Source organism: Colossoma macropomum, unplaced genomic scaffold (assembly GCF_904425465.1).
Source record: "Colossoma macropomum unplaced genomic scaffold, Colossoma_macropomum, whole genome shotgun sequence".
NCBI classification, from domain to species: domain Eukaryota; kingdom Metazoa; phylum Chordata; class Actinopteri; order Characiformes; family Serrasalmidae; genus Colossoma; species Colossoma macropomum.
In genome coordinates this window covers 2329250-2351954 of record NW_023494791.1, presented here as the reverse complement: position 1 = coordinate 2351954, position 22705 = coordinate 2329250, and the positions used below count along the sequence as shown (strand labels likewise).

Here is a 22705-nt window from a genome sequence, read left to right as displayed (position 1 = left end):
CCCCAGAGCCTCCAGTGGCCACATCTGATCATAAACATAATGCTATATGTTTACAGTTTACTGCTGAAAATCAAAAATCTTAGACACTCTTTGTATTATTTTATAATAATAATTTTTACAGAGCAGATCACTGAAGAGACGCCATCTGTTTATAGTTTATAGCCCAGATTTGTGGATTATTATGGGTCGACTTTCAGTAGAAAAAAAAATCTTCTATTATAAAGTTTTAAAATTACATCACCCATCTATTTGACCGGAAAGAAGACAGTTACAGCTCCCATATGACCCCCACCTTTAGAATGTAGCTTATGAAATATGAAAGTTATGAAGAATATGACGAAGTGCGTTTTGGAACCACCGGTGGTCTCAAGGAGTTAAAAAGGTTAAAATATTTCACAAATCCAGTATTTAATGTTGAAATATTTCAGCCTTTGTATCCTCATTTCTCTGTTCTTTGTTAACTAGGGGGCATTGTTTTCATCTTGATCACTTTCGCTATATCTTTTAAAACTTCACAGCGAGTTGTTTTCTTTATTTCTCCCAATTCAGAGGCTTCAGACATTTTCTTGCTGGTTGACATGCTGGTTTTTTTGCAGCTTGTCTTTTGATTCTTTTGCGATCCCGAGCTTTACTGAGTTTTAAGTTTCCCAAACTTGCATTCCAGCTGATTCTTCCGATCACCTTCACTGTTTCGCAGAAACGTCTTTACTGTGCAATGATCACGTTGAATTACCTGTGCTGAGATCTTCTCTTTACTTTCTTCTTTTCCTCTGCTGTGAGATCTTTATTTAAGCTTTGCTGAATAACTATGAACACAAAGAAAAAGGACTTTGTTTGCGTTTGTTACGACAGCAAAGAGAAGTTAGGGAACTAATTAGGGACCAATTAGGGGTTAATCTGGAGCAGCTGTGCTAATTTATAAAAGGATATATTGACATGTAGCCAGAAAATACGTGCATTCGTAATAATTCTGAACACACTGTGGTCTTCAGTGTCGTCCACTTTTCTGTGAGGATGTGCTGTTTGTGTTTCTCTCACTCGCAGGAGAAGAACGTCAAAACATGACGGACAGCAGAGAACGAATAAGAAGAGCAGCACTGAGAGAGAGAGAGAGAGAGAGAGAGAGAGAGGGTCTGAGACTGAGGCATGACTGAGACCAGCAGCAGGAATAAGAGAAGATATTTAAAGGATAAGTGAGGATTAGAGAGATGAGAAAGGCATCAGTGACAGGTTCATCAGTGTACAGCTCAGGTATGATTTGGGAGACACAGAAGATCTAGACTGTGTGAGACGACGACTTCAGAGCTCAGGCTGATACAATGTTGCTCATACAGGTCATACGTGTAGTGACCAATCAGTATTTAGAGTTGTTTTACTTCTGTAATACTTAATTTAATTAAACTGCAGTTAATTTTCCGAAACTTTTCTTTCCTTTCCTTTTTTTTTTTGCTTTTCTCTTTTCCTTTTTTATTCTCTATTCTCTTCTTTTTGTATCTCGTCTCTTTTTTTATATCATCTCCACACGTCTTTTTTCTTTTTCTCACATTTTCCTCTCCTTTTTCTCTTCTTTTTTGTTATCCTCTTGTTTTTCTTTTCTCGTCTTTTTCTCTTCTCTCCATTTCTCCTTTTCTCCTTTCTGTTCTCTGCTCATATCCTCTTTTTTATTATCTGTTCTCTTCTTTTTATCTAATTTTATTTTCTCTACTTCTTCTTTTCTCTTTTCTTAACTCATCTCCTCACCTCTTTTTTCTTTTTCTCACATTTTCCTCTTTTTTCTTCTCTTTTATGATCCTCTTGTTTTTCTATTCTCTCCTTTTCTCCTTTCCTCCTTTCTGTTCTCTGCTCATGTCCTCTTTTTCAATTTCTATTCTCTTCTCTCTTCTTTTTATATTTTTTCTTTGTCTCCCCTCATCTCATCACCTATTTCTTCTTCTTTTTATTTTCTCCTCTGTTCTCCTCTGATGTCCTCTCCTCTCTGTTTCATTTTCTATTCTCTTCTTCTCTTTTCATCTTTCTTTTGTTTTATTGTCCCCTCTTCTTCTCATCTCTTTTCTCTTCTCATCCCCTCACCTCTTTTCTCTGTTCTTTCTCTTTTCTTCCATTTTCCTCTCCTTTTCTCCTTTCTTATTTTATTTTATTCTCATTCTTCTCTTCTCTATTCTCCTATCATCTCTTCTTTTGTCTGTTCTCCTTTCTCTTTTCTCCTTGTTTTATTGTCATCTTTTCTTTTTTTCTCTTCCTTTTTCTCCTTTCATCTCCTTGCCTCTTTCTTCTTTTCTTTTTCTTTTCTCCTTTTTTCACTTCTCCTCTCTTGTCCTCTCCTCTCTTTTTAATTTTCTTTTCTCCTCTTCTCTTTTAACCTGTTTTTCTGTTTTATTTTCCCTTCTTCTCCTCTTCTCTTTTCTCCTCTTATCTCATCTGATATATTTTCTTATTCTTTTTCTTTTCTCTTTTTTTCCCCTCTTCACACAGGCAAGCGTATGAAAACTGTGTTGTGTTGGAGGCTCGCATTTGTTACGACGTGGCCAGACTGATGTATTTGGACTCTGAAAGGTAAAGTCTTTGCCATTTTTCACAAACAGTGCTGTGTAACCGTTTCCTCTAAACGGCTTGGATGGTTGTCGCCTAACGAGGTTAGTTACATGGCCCAGTGAACTTGAGCATGTCTGCAGGAAAAAGACCGAGCGCAGCAAGAAGTTCTACACTGACCTGTTGGCCAAGGAGCACGTGCCCACGATGATCAACCCCAAACCCTGCGGCCACCTCTGCTGCTGCATCATCAAGGGCTGTGAGCAGGTAAGACTGGCTCAGGTCCACAGGCATGATTAGTGCTACACAGACACTCTCACTCTTACACCGGTCAGCCATAACATTCTGACCACCACCTTGTTTCTACACTCATTGTCCATTTTATCAGCTCCACTTACTATATAGGTGCACTTTGTAGTTCGAGTACCCCTGTTTTAGATTGATGATTGCTGTCTCCCCCTGGGGGGAGTGTCTCTAGCTATAGCGCCCCCTTGCTGCAACACTCATGCATTACATCAGGAATGCCCAATATTGATCTCGATGAAAAGCACAAAGAAACCGAAACCGTACCTCTTCCATGCAGAGCGGGAGGAGGACTATTTTTATAGTGTCATAATCCAAATGCATCTGCTTGATTTGCCAAGTAGCCATCGCAATTCCAAAGAAGGGGGATCGTCAGGAAGCATTTTCAAACTATACACAGAAACTACGACTATGAATTCCCAGCTAAAAATGAACTCCAGACTACACAAAACTGTCTGACAATAAGGTTAGTGTGATTTTTCAGGCGTTTGCCCTGTAATGCTAGATATCGCTGTTTCGGAAGAAAACCTTGTACCTCCAAAATGGTAACTTTACAGGAGAACAAAAAAACCTACTTTACTTTTAATGTAAGTCAATGGAACCATTTTTTCCAAGTAATTTTGGGCCATTTCTTTTGGTCCAATCATTATGAAATTTACACACAATTTTTTGAAGGTAAATCACAATGGCCTGTCCACTGGAAAAAGGTTTTCTCCCCAATTTAGTCGTCTCCAATTCCACCCGCTAGTTAGGACTCCCCCAATCACACATGACGCTATCAACGCTAGGAGGGTGAAGGCTAACACAGGCTTCCTCTGAGACCTGTGAAACCAGCCACCGCTTCTTTTCGAGCTGCCGCTCACACAACGTCACTGGACAGCCGAACGCGCTCGGAGGAAAGCGCCAACCGCCAGATCTGTTACGTCAGCTAACAGACGCCTGCGCTGACTAGCATCGCGCTGAGTGGTGGGGGGAGAAGGAGGGGCCATCCCACCCACCCAGAGAGAGCGAGGCCAATTGTGCTCTCTCGGACTCCCGGCTACGGACGGCTGTAGCATCACCAGGGATCGAACTCGCGATCTCCTGATGACAGGGCCAACGCTTAGACGGTTGCGCCACTCGTGAGCCCGGAAAAAGTAAGTTTAAGCCACAAAAGTATGGGAACCCCTGCATTACATGATGAATTGTGTCATGACACGTTTTAGAACGCAGCGACATGCAGAACCTGTTTGCGTAGCTCAAAGCGTTCCCGTTTGTGTAGTACTTAGTCAGGCCTTCTGTTCAGAGCCTGTTCCCTTTAACAGTGTACGTTTCTACAGACTGATGACACGGTTTCCCCCTTTTGCGCTCTTAGCGTCGTCACGCTGTCAGACGCCGTTTTCTGCCTGTAGAAAGTCTCTGCTGAATTTATTTGTCTTGCTGTGGAGGATATGTTCTCAGCTGCTGTCAGCTGTGTTAAACAGCTCAAAGCGCTTCAGTCAGCAGGGCCCCCTGGTGACCTCATTATCTCCACGCTCTTTACCACACCACTCGCTCCTCTGCGACACGCATCCCAGCTGAACTGTTGCTTTTTATTTGACTGTGTTATGTACTGTGGATATTAATAAGAGATGAAAAGTCTTTCTAATGTAGGTGTCAGTCAGTTCCTTTGCTTCTTATGAATCAATCATTCAAGCCCGAAGGCCGTCTCTGCTGTTCAGTTCCTGTCAGTTTCTGAATGCTGTTCATTTTATATTTGACATGCACTTTTTATTTTTCCTTTAGATGTTCTTTTATCTTTTATTTATTATTAGGCCCTTTTTTTTGCTTTTGTGTATGAAATGTGCTACATAAATAACTTGCCTTGCCATGCTTAAAGAACATATTAAGAGATTTTTTAGTCCGTTTGTGCCACAAACTACCATTTTGAACAAAAAAAAACACAAACAGGAATACAAAAAAAACGCACGGCCATGTGTCGGTACAGTTTCCTGCACCTTTTACTGCCTATAAAATGAGCAGTAGAAATAACCCAGGTTTATTTTAATCTCCTGCCAATTGACATGTCTGTAAAAATGCTGTCAGATTCTGTGGAAGAGGAGTTTCTGAAGAATGAAGGCTCAAAGGAACGTTTACTTCTGCTTTCTGGGGCAAAAATCAAGTCATTCTGTACTGACCTACCTCAAGTGTACAACTCAGAACTTATTTGTGCCGAGATTTCTTAATGTCCTGTGGTAAACTAGCACTACCCCACTTCTTCCCGTGAAGAACTAATCCTGTCCAAATAGGGGTGCGCGATAAATTGAATTTTCATTGTTATCGCAATATGAGTAACTTACCCATTCAGCCAAAGGGCAACTGCAAAACACACATTCAGAGACCTTAAAATGTCACCATAACTCAGTTTTAATAGATATTCAACTACAAAACACACACTGAGACCTTGCAATGTCCCCATAACTCGGCTTTAATGGAAACTCAACTACAAAACACACAGCGAGGCCTTAAAATGTCCCCATAACTCAGCTTTAATGGAAACTCAACTACAAAACACACAGCGAGGCCTTAAAATGTCCCCATAACTCGGCTTTAATGGAAACTCAACTACAAAACACACAGCGAGGCCTTAAAATGTCCCCATAACTCAGCTTTATTGGAAACTCAACTACAAAACACACGAGACATCAAAATGTCCCCATAACTCAGCTTTAATGGAAGCTCAACTACAAAACACACAATGAGACCTCAAAATGTCCCCATAACTCAGCTTTAATGGAAGCTCAACTACAAAACATCTGCAGCAAAGTGAGAAACACGCAGCATACCGGCTGCTCAGGCACTACTGTTTTTCTGCTGGCTACCTTACGCCCCCCAGAGTCCTTCAAAATAAGAGTCCCAGACCAACTAAGAACATGGTGCCTAACTACACTCAATCAAAAGCAACAACAACATTATTTTTAAACTGAATACAGCCTGGTGTGTCTGACACCACAATATTTAATAACTAAATAAAAAAAATAATATATAAAATGAAACAAGAATATGTGTTTTTTGCCTGTATAATAAACATATATTGATTTGGTTTTGTAGCCTTTATAGAAAAAGCCATTGAGGTAATGCTGACTGTTTCTCAGCCCTTGTTGCTTGCAGTTGTAATGATGTAATTTCTATGTAGTTATTAGTGTTTTATTTCTTTTTATTATGCAGAATTGTAAATTTTGCTTTTGTAATTTTGTATTTTGGTGTTTGTTTAAGGAAGGGGTTTAAAGAGAGATTAGTTACATTGCTGTTTACACATCCCAAAAAAAAGTCTGCACTAGCATACACTACATCCAGCCAGAGACACATTATTTTGATAGTAATTTATCGCTTTCCGTATTGCCATCGTGATATTTGACAGCTTCATAAACATTGCATTTTATTTCAAAGTCATGCAGCTCTAGGTTACTATTTTTTACTATTATTGTCTTATTTTCATTATTCTATTATTTATTTGTTTATTTATTATTATTCATATTCTTATTCTTATTTTATTATTATTTTAGTCATTTTAATACATTTTTTGTTTACTTCTTGATCTTATTCTCCCTTTATTTTAATTTGATTTGATTAATTAGCTACATTTTAATTATGTTTTCAACTGTATTTGTATGTATTTTTATTATTAATGTTTTTTTTTTGTACTTACCTGAATTGAGTCATTTTTTATTGAATTTACTTTTATTATTTGATATGTTCTTACACATTATCAATTCCTTTTCCTGTATCAACTCAGCAACATTGTAAATTAGGGTCACCCTCAATGATCTCCGAGGTTAAATAAAGGTTGATTAGATTAGATAAATAGTACTTTTGGCACTAAAGTAGCTACAAACTTAAAGCACAATCCAGAGCTGCTCTGCATATCTTAAAAAATCTCTGTCGTCACTGCAGCTTGTTTGATTAAGATGTGGTGACTATTTCAAAGCTAATATATCACTGAATATTGGCACATGTGTAACCCTGGTATACACCACTGCTGAAGCCAAACTCTTACGCCATTGTGTTGTGCAGGAGGAGGCGGTGAGCTACTACACTAAGCTGGAGGCCAAGCTGAGGGAGGAGTACAAGAAAGAGAGAGAGAAAGTCAACACTAAACCTTTGGACATGGCCTTCGTCACCTTCCAGAATGAAGCCATGGCTGCAGTGTAGGTTTGAAAGGCTGTGTGTTTAAATGCACAATGAATGTATTACGCAGCTTTGGTAGTCGGTCACACCACCAAAATCAGTGCTGTTGTCCTTGTTTGGCAAATGGGAATCTGCAATTACAGAAAGACTTGGGCTCCCCTGGTCAAATTACATGTTGATTTTCTACAGAGAGAACACTATTTAATGCATATTTACTGTTTATTTGCTACAGTTAACAAAAATTATGGCACGTGTTCATTTTTTTTTCTCCCAATAACTTAAACTCAAATACATAGACGTAGTGCATTAACGTTTGCAGGAAAATATCCTATTTAAGTTTGTTTTCTGTAGAGCAGGGGTCCTTAATTAAAATTCAATAAGGTCCAGTTAAAAAAAATTTCCTCAAGCGAAGGTCCGGAACATCATAATGTCTAACTTGCATCATGATTCAGTGCCATTTACTGTTTACTGAAGTAGCCTAGTAGGTATATCAACATCTTATACAGTCAACAACTGAATATCAAATCAAATAAAATAAAATTCAGTAACATTTTAATAATATTTGTCAGTTTTCTCTTTTTAGAGCACGGCATGTGAAATAACCTCCCTCTGACTCACTTTCTTCTCCGACTGCTGTTTTTCACTTCGCCCCTCCCCTGTATGTGCATCACTCACTCGAGTCTCAGTGCTCATCGTAATGCACAGATCTGATTGGCTGACTAGCATCACGCGTGATATTTACAACGCATGCGATTGGTCTGTGAGTTTCCCGGGCCGCTCAAGCTACCGTAAAGGCTAGAAAAGTTATGCCGATTAAAATAGGACCACCCCAGTCGAAATTAAAGAATTCTCCATAGTTTATTGGTTATAGGTTTAGGTCCGCATAGGACAGCGTCTGGGTCTGGACTCGGACCGCGGTCCGCCTATTAGTGACCTCTGCCATAGAGGATACTTAGAAAATCAGCAGAACAAATCATTTGAATCTGATTCAGTCTTTAAACTTTGGGTTAAATACTGTATGCATGAACTTGCAGATATTTATAATGATAGTATGGTTGCCTTTTGAAGAAAACAGAAGATTTAGATTTAGATTGTGCTTCTGTGTCACCTGTAAATATTGAAATGGTGCTGTGCAGATCTGATTTGAATGTGCGTTTTGCACATTCACGTCTAGGGGTAGGGTATCCCGATTCTTGTTGAGATAGAGGGGTAGGGTGAAGTGTTGGGGCTACATGGCCCTCCAAACGGAGGTTTTTCAGTGACTCCAAACAGAGAGATATGAGAAAAAAAGAAAAACCGGCAAGATGGAGAACAAGAGACCAAAGAAACCCACAAATGTGAGAATTTTCTGTGTTAAAAATTAAGATAACCATTGTTTTATCTTAGTTTAATGTCGTTTCAGTGTATTATGGTCCTTTTCTTCTTAACAAGCATTAAAAATCGCTAGTAGAATGCTGATGTTGTGATAGCTAGCTAGCTAACTTTCCTGTTCCACCTTAAATGCTACAGCAGTTCTGAGGCACGAAAATTCTAACTGCTGCACTGTTTAAGGTGTAATGGGAAAATTCGAACAGGAAGCTGGCAAATAGCTGAATTCAGCTTCATATCACTGAAGAATTGGGGTGGTTGATAATAAATAATTGCCCCCCTCTTTGAAGGCATATGATGCCCTAAATGTAACTAAAGCCCAGCAGTGAGGAGCTGAACTTTACCCTCCTCTGCTGTCACTGCAGACTGGCAGGGAAGATTTCAACCACTGACCCTTGTAACTCAGGTTCAAGGGGCAAGGTGACACTCAAAAACAAGGGGTAGGGGTAAAAATAAGAAATGGGATTGGACCGTATGTTTTTCCCACTTAACTCAATGAAAACCAACACATTTGCATGTATCAATCTATTCAGGCGAGAACAGTTCAGCCCCACTCTTTCATGCTGAAGTTACTACGGAGGGTTTCAGCTTGTACTGCTTCTTGAATGAGGCACAATACATGGCAGTCGATTAGAACAGAGCTCATTTACATATATCAGTCTTAAAGCCACAGCAACAAAAACAGTTTCATTCTAAAGGCCAAGCCAAGGGGCAGTTCCAAGGGGCAAAGTGACACCTGAAAACAAGGGGTAGGGGTGAAAATAGGAAATGGGATTGTGCCTTAACACTGTGGCTCCATCGTCATTGTGAAAATAATGTTTGTGTTATTTTATTACATTCTTCCCTTATTCAACGCTTTATATTTTTACTCTGTCTCTGTCTCTAGTATTCTGAAGGACTTCAATGCATGTCAGTGCCAAGGCTGTCACTGTCGCCGGGAGCCCAAATCCTCACCGTTCAGCAGCATCCTCCAAACCTTCAACTGGACGGTCACCTACGCTCCTGACCCGCAGAATGTTTACTGGTAAGAGCTTCTGTCCAGAACGTTCAGACCCTCTTTATCCACAGACACGACATACAATCCTGTTAAAATCAGTCCTTTGAGAAGTACCTCGTCATCACACAAGTACACAGGTCATGGAGTGCTATTGATCCAAAAACACTGCGCTTCATCCTACAGGGAGCACTTGTCCATTGGTGGCTTGACTTGGTGGCTCCGCTGCTTCATCATCAACTGCTTTCTCTTCATACTTCTCTTCTTCCTCACTACACCTGCCATCATCATCTCCACCATGGACAAGTTCAACGTCACAAAGCCTGTGGAGTACCTAAATGTAAGTGCAGCACGAAAAAAAGGGGTCAGTCTGAATTACCACAGTTCACGCCTGTTGGATCATGTGAATCTAGTTGAAACCAATTGTTGTTAATATTATAGGCCATATCATCTTCAATAGGGATGCATGCTGATATAGTAGTAGTAGTAGAAATAATAATAAGAAGAAGAATAACAATAATAGTTGTTGTTTTGTTATTATTATTATTATTATTATTATTAACAAATATTGTCATAGTGACATATATAGAACTTTCAGAGGGCCTGGAGTGATTTTTTTTTTTTCCCTCACAAAATTGGTCCTAAAATGTGATTGATTTGTTCCTCCATCACTTCATATTAGGCTGTATTAGGCTGTTGATCTAACCTGTAAGGTCTTCAGTCTAGCTCCTGAAGTCCTAACCAGTAGGAGAGCTCGCTTAACTATATCTACCTAGGTAGCACGGAGGAAAAAAAATCCTGATTGGCCAGTTAATTCAACTAAGTAGCTATTGGCCGAGGCCTTGACGAGTTGAACTTGGTGTGCGAGGTGAAGGCTAATCTCTGCGGGGTGACGGCCCTCCAGGACGCCTGTGAACTAGAAGGAATGTACTTCCAGTTGTTGTTTTAGGTCACATCTTCAGTAAAATGGGACGTAATGAACTGATGTTGATCCAAATGTGCTCATAGTCCTGATGACCTTTGTCACTCCCATCCTCACTGTGTCCTTCCCCTCCACTGTCCTGCTTGGGTGTGGACCTCCAGAATCCCATAATCACCCAATTCTTCCCCACCCTGCTGTTGTGGAGCTTCTCGGCCCTGTTACCCACCATCGTCTACTACTCCGCCTTCTTCGAGGCCCACTGGACACGGTACACACTTTATCCCTGCCTTCCCTCTCACTTTCACACAAACACTCACCACAGCACTGGTTCGTGAAGGCCTGTCTCGTGGTCCCCCCTCAAAACACGACACTACAACAATCTTTGCTTTTCTCTGAGCAGTAGGGCTGTCAGACGGGCTCAGAAATTAAATACGACTTACCCAATTGTTCGTCAAATATTCAAATATATTCACATTTTTATTTTTATTAGTAGTTGTATTTACTTTGCACAGTTAATAAGTAGAAGATACATAAATGTAGTAAATGCTAAATCTTTAAATCAGTGTTAAAGGGGATCTCCACTGATTTCTCAAAAACAATGGACATAATTGAATGGTTGAGATGTAAACAAAGCCTTTCAGATTGGTTTGATTTGTTTACATAATATGTATATATATATATTACATGAATATGTGTGTGTAGGAAAACACATGCTTGTTAGACCCATGCTTTCAGCTGCAATGTGCCTTCTGACCCTGGTGTTTCTGGGATTTTGACACAGCTCTGGAGAGAACAGGACCACCATGCACAAGTGCTACACTTTCCTCATCTTCATGGTCCTCCTGCTGCCGTCTCTGGGACTCAGCAGGTATGTCTGCTTCATATACAACTCCACAGTGACCAGAAGAAAAGCACAGTCCAGAAACATCTGACTGTTTACATGTGTAGTGCTAAATTCCTCATAGATTATTTACAACCAGCTGAAATAGTGACACTATGAAGGAAAGTCAGAGACCACCCTTCACTTATTTAGTTTCCAGACAAAACAAGTTATTCATTTTTTTGACATTCTCCTTCCTTACCCAAGTGGATTATCTTGTATCTAATCTCCTCAGAAATATCTCCTGAAATATGAATATGTTGTACTAAATGGAGGTTTTGGCTGGAAATTAAGGGACAGAAAGGTGGTCTCTGACATTTACATAGTACTGTACATATTTCATATGAAGTGCAAATGAAAACGGTGCATTTTTCTCAGTACAGGCAATCTTTACTTTGGAAGTTAGTATTTTAACTATAACAGAATGTTCTGTGTCACTTTTATAACGTGTTCTGTGATCGCTCTTTCCTGCTGTAGCTTGGATGTGTTCTTCCGCTGGCTTTTTGACAAGACATTCCTGGATAAAGCAACAGTGAGATTTGAGTAAGTTTGTACAAAAGCAGGCAGTTTTGGCTTGTAAACTATGGGATTATTTTGAATTAGGTGATGTCAAATCGGTAACACTGTGTTAGTTTCTCATCTCTGACGTACAAAATACATTTGGCATCTGCACAGTAACAGCTCTGTAATAGACGCAGCTCAGGCTCAGAGACGCCTCATCGGCGTCTCATCGCCTCATGGAGTACCTCATCGGTCTTGTACTCTAAGAACGGAAAGTGAAAATGTGCATTTTTTTGCTCCCTGTACATTTTTTTTATATACGATGTAAAGTGTTTCAGTCTCTCCGTGGGCTGCTCCCTCCTTGTGTATGGCTACGTTTACACAGCAGGTAAAAGTGGCCCAAATCTTGTTTTCTCACCAAATCTGATTTTTTTGTTTGGCTGTCCACAATATCTTTTAAATGTGATCTATATGCGACAGTCTGAACAGATCATCTCCTAAACTGACTCACAGGAGGGGAAAAAGGGCACATTATTCAGCCACGGTCTCTTCTTTGGTTCGCGTCCTCGAATTCTTTAAACTTTGCTTTCAGACTTTTAACTCTTCTGTGACGCTGCAGCCTCGTTCTCCTGCGGCCGCGTTCGCCATTTCTTTCAAAATCTTCTCGAACACGGAGGGTTTTGGATGAGTCTCTTCTGATTGACTGTTTTGACCACCATGGACCTTCACCCTGTACAACAACCTCACCTGCATGAACTGACCCTCCTGCTGCTGCTGCTGCTGCTGCATAAACTCAAACTATCTAATTAACCATTGCTCCGCCTGTTTTTCCCCGTTTTGTATTATAACATTTTATACTAGCGCTGTTTCCTATCCGGTGTCGACCAGAGGAGGATGGGTTCCCCTTTTGAGTCTTGGTTCATCTCAGTGTTTCTTCTTCTTGCTCTTAGGGAGTTTTTCCTTGCCACTGTCTCCATCGGCGACGCTCATGGGGGCTCGGACCCAGATTTTTCTGTGAAGCTGCTTTGTGACGACACCTGTTAATAAACTTCGACTTGACTTTTTTATTTTATTTAAATTTTTTGAAACATCAGCCGAAATGTTTGAGTCTCAGCAGTGCGGAATTATGACGAATGTCGAGTTGGTTTGATGTAAAAGTCGCATGAATTCCGATCTGGCTGTTCAGATGGAGTCGCGTTGCCGCAGACCAGATACGTTTCAGATTTCAGTATCACATATGAAAGCGTCTCAAATCGGAACTGAAAATGTCAGATTCAGTGTGTTTATCTGTTCACACTGACACACAGACACACATCTGTGTCACATATGGAGAAAAAGATCAGATTTGGGCCACTTTTACCTGCTGTGTGAACAAAGCCTTTGTAATTTACTCCAATCGTACTGGTACGAATATAATTGTGGTCCAGCCTTTGTTCTGTTGGTGATTAGGGCAGAACAAAAATATCTCATTTAAATCTAATTTAAATTGCAGTTGTTTTCTATAAACCAAGATATAGGCGCTTTTATTGGCTAAGAAGACCAGCTTCTACTTTTTCTGGCTGAGACTTGAGCTTCTCACACAGTGCACCAGCCTGTCATTTATTTATGGTTGTGATGTCACAGCACATGGATGTTTGCTTCTGATTATTCAAACTCGTTTAAAAGCAGTTCACAAGCTTTGTGTTATTAGATAAAATTTCCCTACTTAAAACTTGCAACGGTGTCGTTAATAGACTGAAAGACTATAATAAAAATTGCAGCTGAAAGTTGCACTCTTTCAAATAGCGATTTTGATATAAAAACGATTAATCTTTCAGCCCTATTGGTGAAATGACAATTAGGGCCACTGGCCCAAAGCTCTGTAATGCTCTCCCCATAAACTGCGCACTTGTACATCTTTATCTACTTTTAAATCTGATCTCAAAACTCATCTTTTTCAGTTTGCCTTTGACTGATTTCATAACCGTATTTATTCACTCTTTTCTTTAATCTGATGTGATTTAACACATTTATTTTCCTTTTTTTTGTATAATATTTTGTTGGGCTTTTAATGTCTTGTAGTGTCTTGAAAGGCACTTCTAAATAAATCCTATAATTCTTCTTCTTTTCTTCTTCTTCTTCTTATTATTATTGTTATAATTATTATTATTGTCTGAAATATGAATTTGTTTGGCAAATGGTTTTTAACAGTGTGTTTCCAGATCTTTAGTAAGATGTTTGTCTTCCTCACCATTTCAGATGTGTGTTCCTCCCTGACAACGGAGCCTTCTTCGTTAATTACGTCATCGCCTCAGCCTTCATCGGTAATGCTATGGACCTGTTACGCATCCCAGGCCTGCTCATGTACATGATCCGCCTCTGCCTGGCTCGCTCTGCAGCCGAGAGACGCAACGTAAAGAAGGTACTGGATCTCCTCCACAAACTACAACCCAGTGCTGTATTTTTACATTCACAGTCAGTTGCAATTTTTAGGTTCAGCTGTTTTGAACCATACAGGTGCACTTTTAGAGGCGTATCCAAGGGGGTCTAATTTTAACCGGCTCAAATGTTTCACCCAACCCCCTTGGATATATATATATATATATATCGATCAGGCATAACATTCTGACCACCTCCTTGTTTCTATGCTCATTGTCCATTTTATCAGCTCCACTTACTATATAGGTGCACTTTGTAGTTCTACAGTTACAGACTGTAGTCCATCTGCATGTTAGTGTGTGTTGTGCTGGTATGAGTGGATCAGACACAGCAGTGCTGTTGGAGTATTTAAACACTGTGTCCACACACTGTCCACTCTATTAGACACTCCTACCTTGTCAGTCCACCTTGTAGATGTAAAGTCAGAGACGATAGCTCATCTGCTGCTGCACAGTTTGTGTTGGTCATCCTCTAGTCCTTCATCAGTGGTCACAGGACGCTGCCCACAGGACGCTGTTGGCTGGATATTTTTGGTTGGTGGACTATTCTCAGTCCAGCTGTGACACTGAGGTGTTTAAAAACTCCAGCAGCACTGCTGCGTCTGATCCACTCAGACCAGCACAACACACCCTAACACACCACCACCACGTCAGTGTTACTGCAGTGCTGAGAATGATCCACCACCCAAATAGTACCTGCTCTGTGAGGGTCCATGGGGGTCCTGACCACTGAAGAACAGGGTAAAAGGGGGCTAACAAAGTATCAGAGAAACAGATGGACTACAGTCTGTAACTGTAGAACTACAAAGTGCACCTATATAGTAAGTGGAACTGATAAAATGGACAATGAGCGTAGAAACAAGGAGGTGGTCATATTGTTATGTCTGATTGGTGTATATTGTTATCACAATATGACTTTCTGCAATAAACATATCATTCAGGGCTTCATGCAGCACCAAAGTGGCGTAATTAGATTGGCGGGAATAAAGCGTTAATAGCTGACGAGTGCTTCCCTGCGCTGTGCTCGAGCCGTGCTCCCCCTGAACCACTAACCTGTAAAAATACTTAAAACATGATGATTATTCTCATTTTGTCATTTTTGTAGCAAAAGCTATTCAGGAAAACGGAATTACTGTTTCTCAGCTTTTCAGATGTAATTTTGCATTTTTAGCTCTTTGCTTAAAGGAGAGGTTAGTTAGAATCCTGTTTGCACAGAAAAAGGTCTGTATTTGCGGCACATCCAGTCAGAGAGATGCTATTTTAATTGTAATTTACCACTTCTTATATCGTGATATTCAAGGGCTTCATCATGTTTTATGTCCATATTGTGCAGCCCTGAAGCACATTCACTACCATATGACTGTGGGGCAGAACCAGCCTATCAATAGCTTGATTAAATTAATTATTAATAGAATAGCCCAGCGAATATTGCCAAAGAAGCATATCCAGTTACAACTCATTAGATTCCGATTCTCTACGAATGTTATTGGCTGGCGTCTTGTCAGACAGTGAGGGTCATAGAGAACAACAAAAAAGAAGGCTTCAGTGCTTAGCTGTGTTTTCTTACACTCTCAGAAATAAAGGTACGAAACTGTCTCTGGGTCAGTTCCCCTCTCGTCACTGGTGTGGTTCCCTCAACGCTCCATCTCAGTACCTTTAGTCAGGGAACATAACTGAACCATAATCCACTGAAATGATATGTTCTGAGCTGTACTGACTCCACACACCCCGTCTCGTCTCCAGGCTTTTATTTTATTGTTCTGTTTAAAACATTCGGTTATGAAAAGGTACAAATACGAACTTTTCACCTGGAGAAACTGATTTAAGGTTCACAATCAGACCTTAAAACCACTGTTGGAGCTTTGAGGGAACATTTACACTGTTTGTACCTTGATGAACAAAAATGTACCTGAACAGAACCTTTATTTCTTACAGTGTGGGATACAGAACAGTTCTCAAAATTTAAGAAAAGTTAAGTTTTAAGTTGGTTAGCTCTCACTCAAATAATTACGCTAATTACAAATAAATAAATACGCGTTGTTTAAAATAACGTCAGCAGTGTCTGAAACAATCTGCCAAATGCATGAAGATTTTCTATCTGTGCTAAGATAAACTCAGAGCTAAGGTCTGATATACTGTTCCTGCAGACGCTTCGCTGAGAAAAACAACAGAAGACGATGTAAAAGTCGATTTTATTAGATGCTTTCGAGACGACAAAGTTGCATGAGTGCTCACTTAAAAATGATGGTTAATTAAGAAAACACTCTCAAAGAACCCTTTGCATGGTTGAATGGTTCTTTGCATTGTGAAAGCATTCTTCAGCTTGATGGAGAGTGTCCTGTATATGGTTCTATATAGAACCTTTTTGAAAAGCGTTCTTATATAGCACCAAAAAAAGTTCTTCTATTGTTACGATGTCAGGCTTGTTACAATAGAAGAAGCTTTATTGGTGCTATTTCGAAAAGGTTCTACATAGAACCATCTGCATTCTTAAAAAAGATGGTTCTTCAAGGGTTCTTTCGTAAAGAAAATAGTTCTATTTTGAACCATGAACACTCAAAAACACTTTGCGTGATTGAAGGGTTCTTTGCATCATTAAAGTGTTTTTCAGATTGATGGAGAATGTGCTGTCGATGGTTCTATATAGAACCTTTTTGAAAAGGGTTCTGTTTAGCACCAAATAGGGTTCTTCTATTGTTACGATGAGAACCTTTTTTGGCGCTATATAGAACCCTTTTCAAAAACGTTCTATATAGAACCATCTACACTCTTAAATAAAGATGGTTCTTTAGTAAAGAAAAGGTTCTATAGAGAACCATGAACACTCAAAGAGCCCTCTGCATGATTAAAGGGTTCTTTGCACCATGAAAGGGTTTTTCAGATTGATGGAGAATGTGCTCTAAATGGTTCTGTATAGCACCAAATAGTGTTCTTATATTGTTGTGATGTCAGGCTTGTTACAATAGAAGAACGCTTTACAGAACCCTTTCAAAAGGCTCTATGTAGAACTGTCTATAGCACGTTCATGCACATTTTCCATCAATCTGAAGAACTTTCACAATGCAGTAGTCTTGCAGAAGGTTCTTTGAGTGTTCATGGTTCTATATAGTGCCATTTTCTTTGTTAAAGAACCTTTAAAGAACCGTTTTAAGTGTGCGGTATTAGACGAGTGTTCAACACTGCTGTTCAGGATTCAGTGTGAACAGTCATGAAGTTTGGGATCAGTGTAGTAGATGCTCTCATACATATTAACACAACATGCTGACGATGGTGATGTTCTGATGTGCAGCATCAAGCGTACGAGTTCCAGTTCGGGGCGGCGTACGCCTGGCTGATGAATGTCTTCACGGTAGTCATGACCTACAGCATCACCTGCCCCATCATCGTTCCTTTTGGTAAGCTCCTCAAATCCAGCTTGAAAAAGAAAAGAGTGGCACTTTATACTGTTTATGAAACTAATGAAATAATAACTGAAGTAGATTTGATCATGTTTGCATTGTCAGTACGGATATAAATGATTAACCAATCACTAACCAACGAATATTCAGCTGATAGGTAAGTGTGGGGTCAGTTAAAAATCTTTATTTTTATTTAATAACAAAAACAGTTCCTATTTAATTAGGTGGGTTTATTGTTCAGGTTGAGGAACTGTTGTCACAACATAAATGGTAAGAAGAGCCATTTTGTCCTTTCTACAAAAATTAAACCACCTTAAGAGGCATAACATTTTATGTCTGTTTCACCATCTTGGCTGTAAATGTGTCTCAGTATGTGCTGATGTGCTAGTATAGGCTAAAAATGATAATATAAACAAAACTCAGGCTTACTTTGCTCTGCTTTAATCTTTAGCTCAGCTATAGCTGCTTTTCTCACATCTCCAGCAGGAAACTTTTCCTCAAAAGTAGCACAGTTTCTTGTAAAATGTCTCTCAACGTTCAACTTTTTACGAGGCTGAGGTCGCTTCTCATTCGCCAGCTTCTTGTTCAAATTCTCCCGTTCCACCTTAAATGGTGCCTAAGGTGCCAGAATGTAACTGCTGTACCATTTAAGGTGGAATGGAAAAATTCAAATGAGAAGCTGGCGAATGAGAAACTGACTTCAGTTTCATGACCTTTTAGTGTTTGTCAGTTTCTCTTTGCAGATTAAACGTATCAGGAAACCAGCTGGAGTGACTATAAACGCACACGAGTCCATTTGTCTCCAAATTATCAATGTTTGTCTTATATCTCTCTTTTTGCCTTTTCAATAGCTACTAGCTAGACGAGATTGTTGTCTGTTTTGCTATGGTGACCAGCAGTCTGTGCACCAGTCTTCAGAGTTAATCTGAATTTCACATGACCAAATCGTAAGGCAAATTATTCAGTAACTGCATGAAATAAATGTAAATTTTTATTTTATTTATTTATTGTAAAAGTTCCCCTCAAATTAACAGAACATGTTTTATGATCACACATATTGCTATATGCTTACAATTCACTGCTGAAAGCCAAAAATCTTAGACGCTCTTTGTATTATTTTATAAAAATATTTACAGAGCAGATCACTGAAGAGACGCCATCTGTTTATAGTTTATAGCCCAGATTTGTGGAAAAATGGGTCGACTTTCAGTAGAACAAAAACTGAGAATGTAGCTTATGAAATATGAAAGTTATGAAGAATATGACGAAGTGTGTTTTGGAACCACCGGTGGAGTCAAGGAGTTGAAGAGGTTAAACCATTTACTGATAAAACTATGTTAAAATGACAGGCAGAGCTTTATTTTACTGTAAGGGAGGATTATTTTATTTTTACCTAAAAATTTAATTCTGCTGTGGAGCCGCAACAGGACAGTAAAAGAGCCGCAAGTCGCCGACCCCTGTGATCGATAGACCTGCTGAAAAATAAAGCATCCAGCTAAAAACAGTGGTGATCAGGAGTCTTTTCAAGAGGATGATGTTACAACTACAATGATTAAGCAAACGTCCACAAGTGACAAAACACACGACTGTTTGGTCCGTGTTCTCCAGGAGAGCAGGCGTGTGAGGAAATCACGCATGAGTGTGCAGAATTATAGAGAAGTACGAGTTATGAGTGATAAATATAACTGAGAACTTCAGATTATAGAACTTTCACTACCTCATTATTATATACTCCAGATCTTTAGTCAACTTTTACTATTTGTTCTTGTAATTATGAACATACAGCTCTCAGCGCTTCAGTTTAACTGGGTTCTCACACAGCCTTTGTTTAAAATGGTTTCAGGCTGTTTACCATGCATTCCACCCATCAGTACTACATTCCACGCTCAGTACAAGGAACACTGATGTGTGCAGGCATATTTGTGCATACATCAAATATTTTAGGATAGCCTCAAACTTGGCTTGACCAGTCAGCTTTCAGAACTATAACTATAGTTGATATTTTGATTATTATTAGGGATACAGTTAAATAGATGTCCCTAATTGGCGATTATAAAACGTTTTCAAAATCACTGCTGTTGGAAGAAAACCTCGTATCTCCATTTTTGTCATTTTTCAGTTTTTGACATAATTTGAAAACGCCTGTTGCTCTTTACAAAGTATGTAAATTTCATGATGAATGGACCAAAAGAAATGACCCAAAATGACTTCGGAAAAAAGTCTGGTTCCACTGACTTACAACAAAAATAAAGTAGGTTATGATTGTGTTAATTAAAATTACTTTATTAATTAGATTATAAACACCTTAAAAAACATTTAATAAGCAGTTACAGCACATAAATAAGAAGGGCAACACTGACCTGCTGCTTGCCAAATAGTGAGCCCACATTCAAAGCATTAGCAAAACAATAACACAACAAGAGCAATATGAATAAAGAATAAAGGCCTCACAATGAATATACAGAAATGAACATGGAATAAGAACAGAAGAACTACTGTTACTCTTACAGTCACTGGCTGCTGTTAGAGGCCTGTCAGAGAAACAAATGAGAAATAGAAATTTATGAAAACCAGTGAGATTTTATAAACATGCTAAGCAATAATTGAAATCTAAGTCAATGCTTTGATGGTTGTTTATCTGAGACCAGTTTTATATTTTATGGCTCCCCCTAGTGGACACATATATAACATTACTTCAAAGGGCATTTCGTTAACCCCTCAAATGGCCAGGACACACCCGCAGGTCCAAAGTTTGCTACACACTCCTATAACCTAAGAATAGCTCAGCCAGTTTGTATTGTAGTCTGTGTAGTTACTGAATAATAAGCCTTAGTAAGGCTACGTTCACATTACAAGCCGATTTTTGCTCAGATCTGATCTTTCTGCCTCAAATCTGTCTGTAATATGAACAAACCTGAGTCCTGAAACGAGCCACATTCTCATGTCCTAATCAGTAACGTCATGTGAGTGAACCCCGTGTGTCATGAACAGCAAACTAATCATAAGTGTGCGTAAGAACGAGAAGAATTAGCCCTGAGCAGCTCTCAGCTGTTTATTATTAGAGCGAGACGACAGTGAAAAAGGGTCAGATGCTTATGCAGCCTTTACTGGTACAGACTTCAGGTCTGGCACTGCTGCCTCGGTAATGGGGCTGAACGATTTGGGGAAAATATCTTAATTGCGATTTTCTGACCAGTATTGTGGTGGCAATATTTAAATACAATTATTTTCAATAAATTAATTTCCAGGCCTGGTTTTTTTGCCAAATAGAGCAGCATATACCATTTTTCTGGCATAAAGCTTGAACTCTGAGTGCGCCAGACCACCAGTTAGCTGTGATGGTTGTGATGTCACACACAGAACATGTGGGTTTTGTAGCTTCTGATTGGTCTCACTCATCTACAGGCAGTTCACAAGCTCAGTGTTATTATATTTGCCCATTTAAAACTGAAGACAACTTTTCGATAATTCAAATTTCAAATTGCGATTTCAGTATGAAAACGACTGATCTTTCAGCCCCACGTGAAAATACTGAAGGATGCTGCACGTTTAGTGAAAAAAGCCACATGAATTCAGATCTGAAGGTTCTAATTAGGTCACATGGCCACAGATCTGGGGCCGTATTACAGAAAATTCTTAAGTCTGAGATCTGCTTTGTTGTCATGGCAACTTCAGTTTAGACTCAGGACAGAAGCCATTACAGAACAACAGTTCTTAAATGTATGATCTTATTTCTAGATAAGAAAACGGTTTTACAGAAACATCCTAAGTTGCCAAAATATCCTAAATATTTTCTTAACTTTAAAATAAACCCCAGAGCGTCTGAACTTCTGTTTTAATTGTTTTATTTAACGTCTGTTTCTGTTGTTTTATGCAGTGATAGCCAGCATTATTCACTGTACACATTTATCTACACTGAAAACGGAGCTTTGGCTGAGTTTTATTTCTAACAGCGTTTAAAAGCCCAGACTCTGCAGACTCGATCTCCACCGTCACTCTGATTAGCTTCGTGTGTTAATGTTGATGATGAAATATTACAGTGATGGTGGTGAATAATGAGGAGACGGAGCTGAACGTGTGTCTGTTTATTAGGACGAGTAACGTTAGCGCGCTCGGCTAAAGCGTTTGGGAAATGGAGACCGAAACTGAAAGTGGCGACGCTCTGACGTGCTAACAGCACAAAACGCTGCCACAATATTCTTAACTTTCTGTTTATCGCGCTTTAGTTTTATTTGCCTTTTTTTTACATCAGTAATGGTAGCTAACGTCAGCTGTCTGGCTCACTAACTTGATTACGTGTTTACGTTTCAGCTGTGCGCGTATGGTCGGTTGCTAGGTAACAGACACGACAGTTAATTATCGACTTGAGTAAGTTAAGATTTCCTAACTTGAGATAAAAAAAAGTTGCTGTAAGATAAGATTCTTAAATTAAGGATTTGCTTCTGTGATACAAATTTATGAAAAGTCTTATCTTGACTTGTCAGATCTAAAGTTCTGACAAAAAAGATAAGAATTTTCTGTAATACGGCCCCTGATATTTATCCAATCTAGGACCACGTATGAAAGTGGCTCAGATCAGATTTGAAAAGATTAGATTTGTGTGCCACGCAGCTCTGAAAAAATCAGATGTGCCACCATAATAATTAATGAGGTTAATGCCAGTTCAGCCTGGTAACGTGTTTGTCGCCTAATAAGGCTGAGATTTTAAAAGGTTAATGCATTGCACTCAGCAAACTGGACTCACTGAGGAGCTCTTTAGATTCACCAATATATTTACACTACTTATCTCCCTCCTGCTCTCTCCACCGTTTAGGTCTGATGTACATGCTGCTAAAGCACTTGGTGGACAGATATAATATGTACTACGCTTACCTGCCCTCTAAACTGGACAAGAAGATCCACTCCGGAGCTGTAAACCAGGTGGTTGCCGCACCAATTCTGTGCCTCTTCTGGCTGCTTTTCTTCTCCACTGTACGCGCAGGTGAGCTGCCTTTTGGAGAAATAGCCTTTCTCAGATTTTCCTTCTTTTTTTGTTTTTTTTTTGGTATATATTTTGGCAGGAGTGTTTGTTCTGCCATGCTCAAACATTTAGTGGTGTGACCCACACATTCAGAAGCAAAATAAATGAATTAGCTTAAAGAAAGGACAGTTCCACCCAAATGTCTGCATGGTTCTAAATTCTGCATTGACAGGACAAAGTCATTCATTGTGGTTTGATGTGAAATGGTGCATTGTAGAAAATTGTGT

At 39.3% G+C, this 22705-nt stretch overlaps 1 protein-coding gene across 2 annotated transcripts in view; it reads left to right on the top strand.

The window, feature by feature from the left end:
- The window catches only part of tmem63ba (transmembrane protein 63Ba), a 72071-nt gene that overhangs the window by 41744 nt on the left and 7622 nt on the right, over positions 1-22705 (top strand). For both annotated transcript variants that reach the window (XM_036573640.1, XM_036573639.1), the window contains 11 exons: positions 2473-2553; positions 2673-2796; positions 6865-6998; positions 9233-9370; positions 9527-9680; positions 10424-10530; positions 11044-11130; positions 11620-11685; positions 13882-14044; positions 17350-17455; positions 22272-22439. In XM_036573640.1, the coding sequence (XP_036429533.1) occupies positions 2473-2553; positions 2673-2796; positions 6865-6998; positions 9233-9370; positions 9527-9680; positions 10424-10530; positions 11044-11130; positions 11620-11685; positions 13882-14044; positions 17350-17455; positions 22272-22439 (1328 nt within the window). The remainder of the gene's footprint in view (positions 1-2472; positions 2554-2672; positions 2797-6864; positions 6999-9232; positions 9371-9526; positions 9681-10423; positions 10531-11043; positions 11131-11619; positions 11686-13881; positions 14045-17349; positions 17456-22271; positions 22440-22705) is intronic.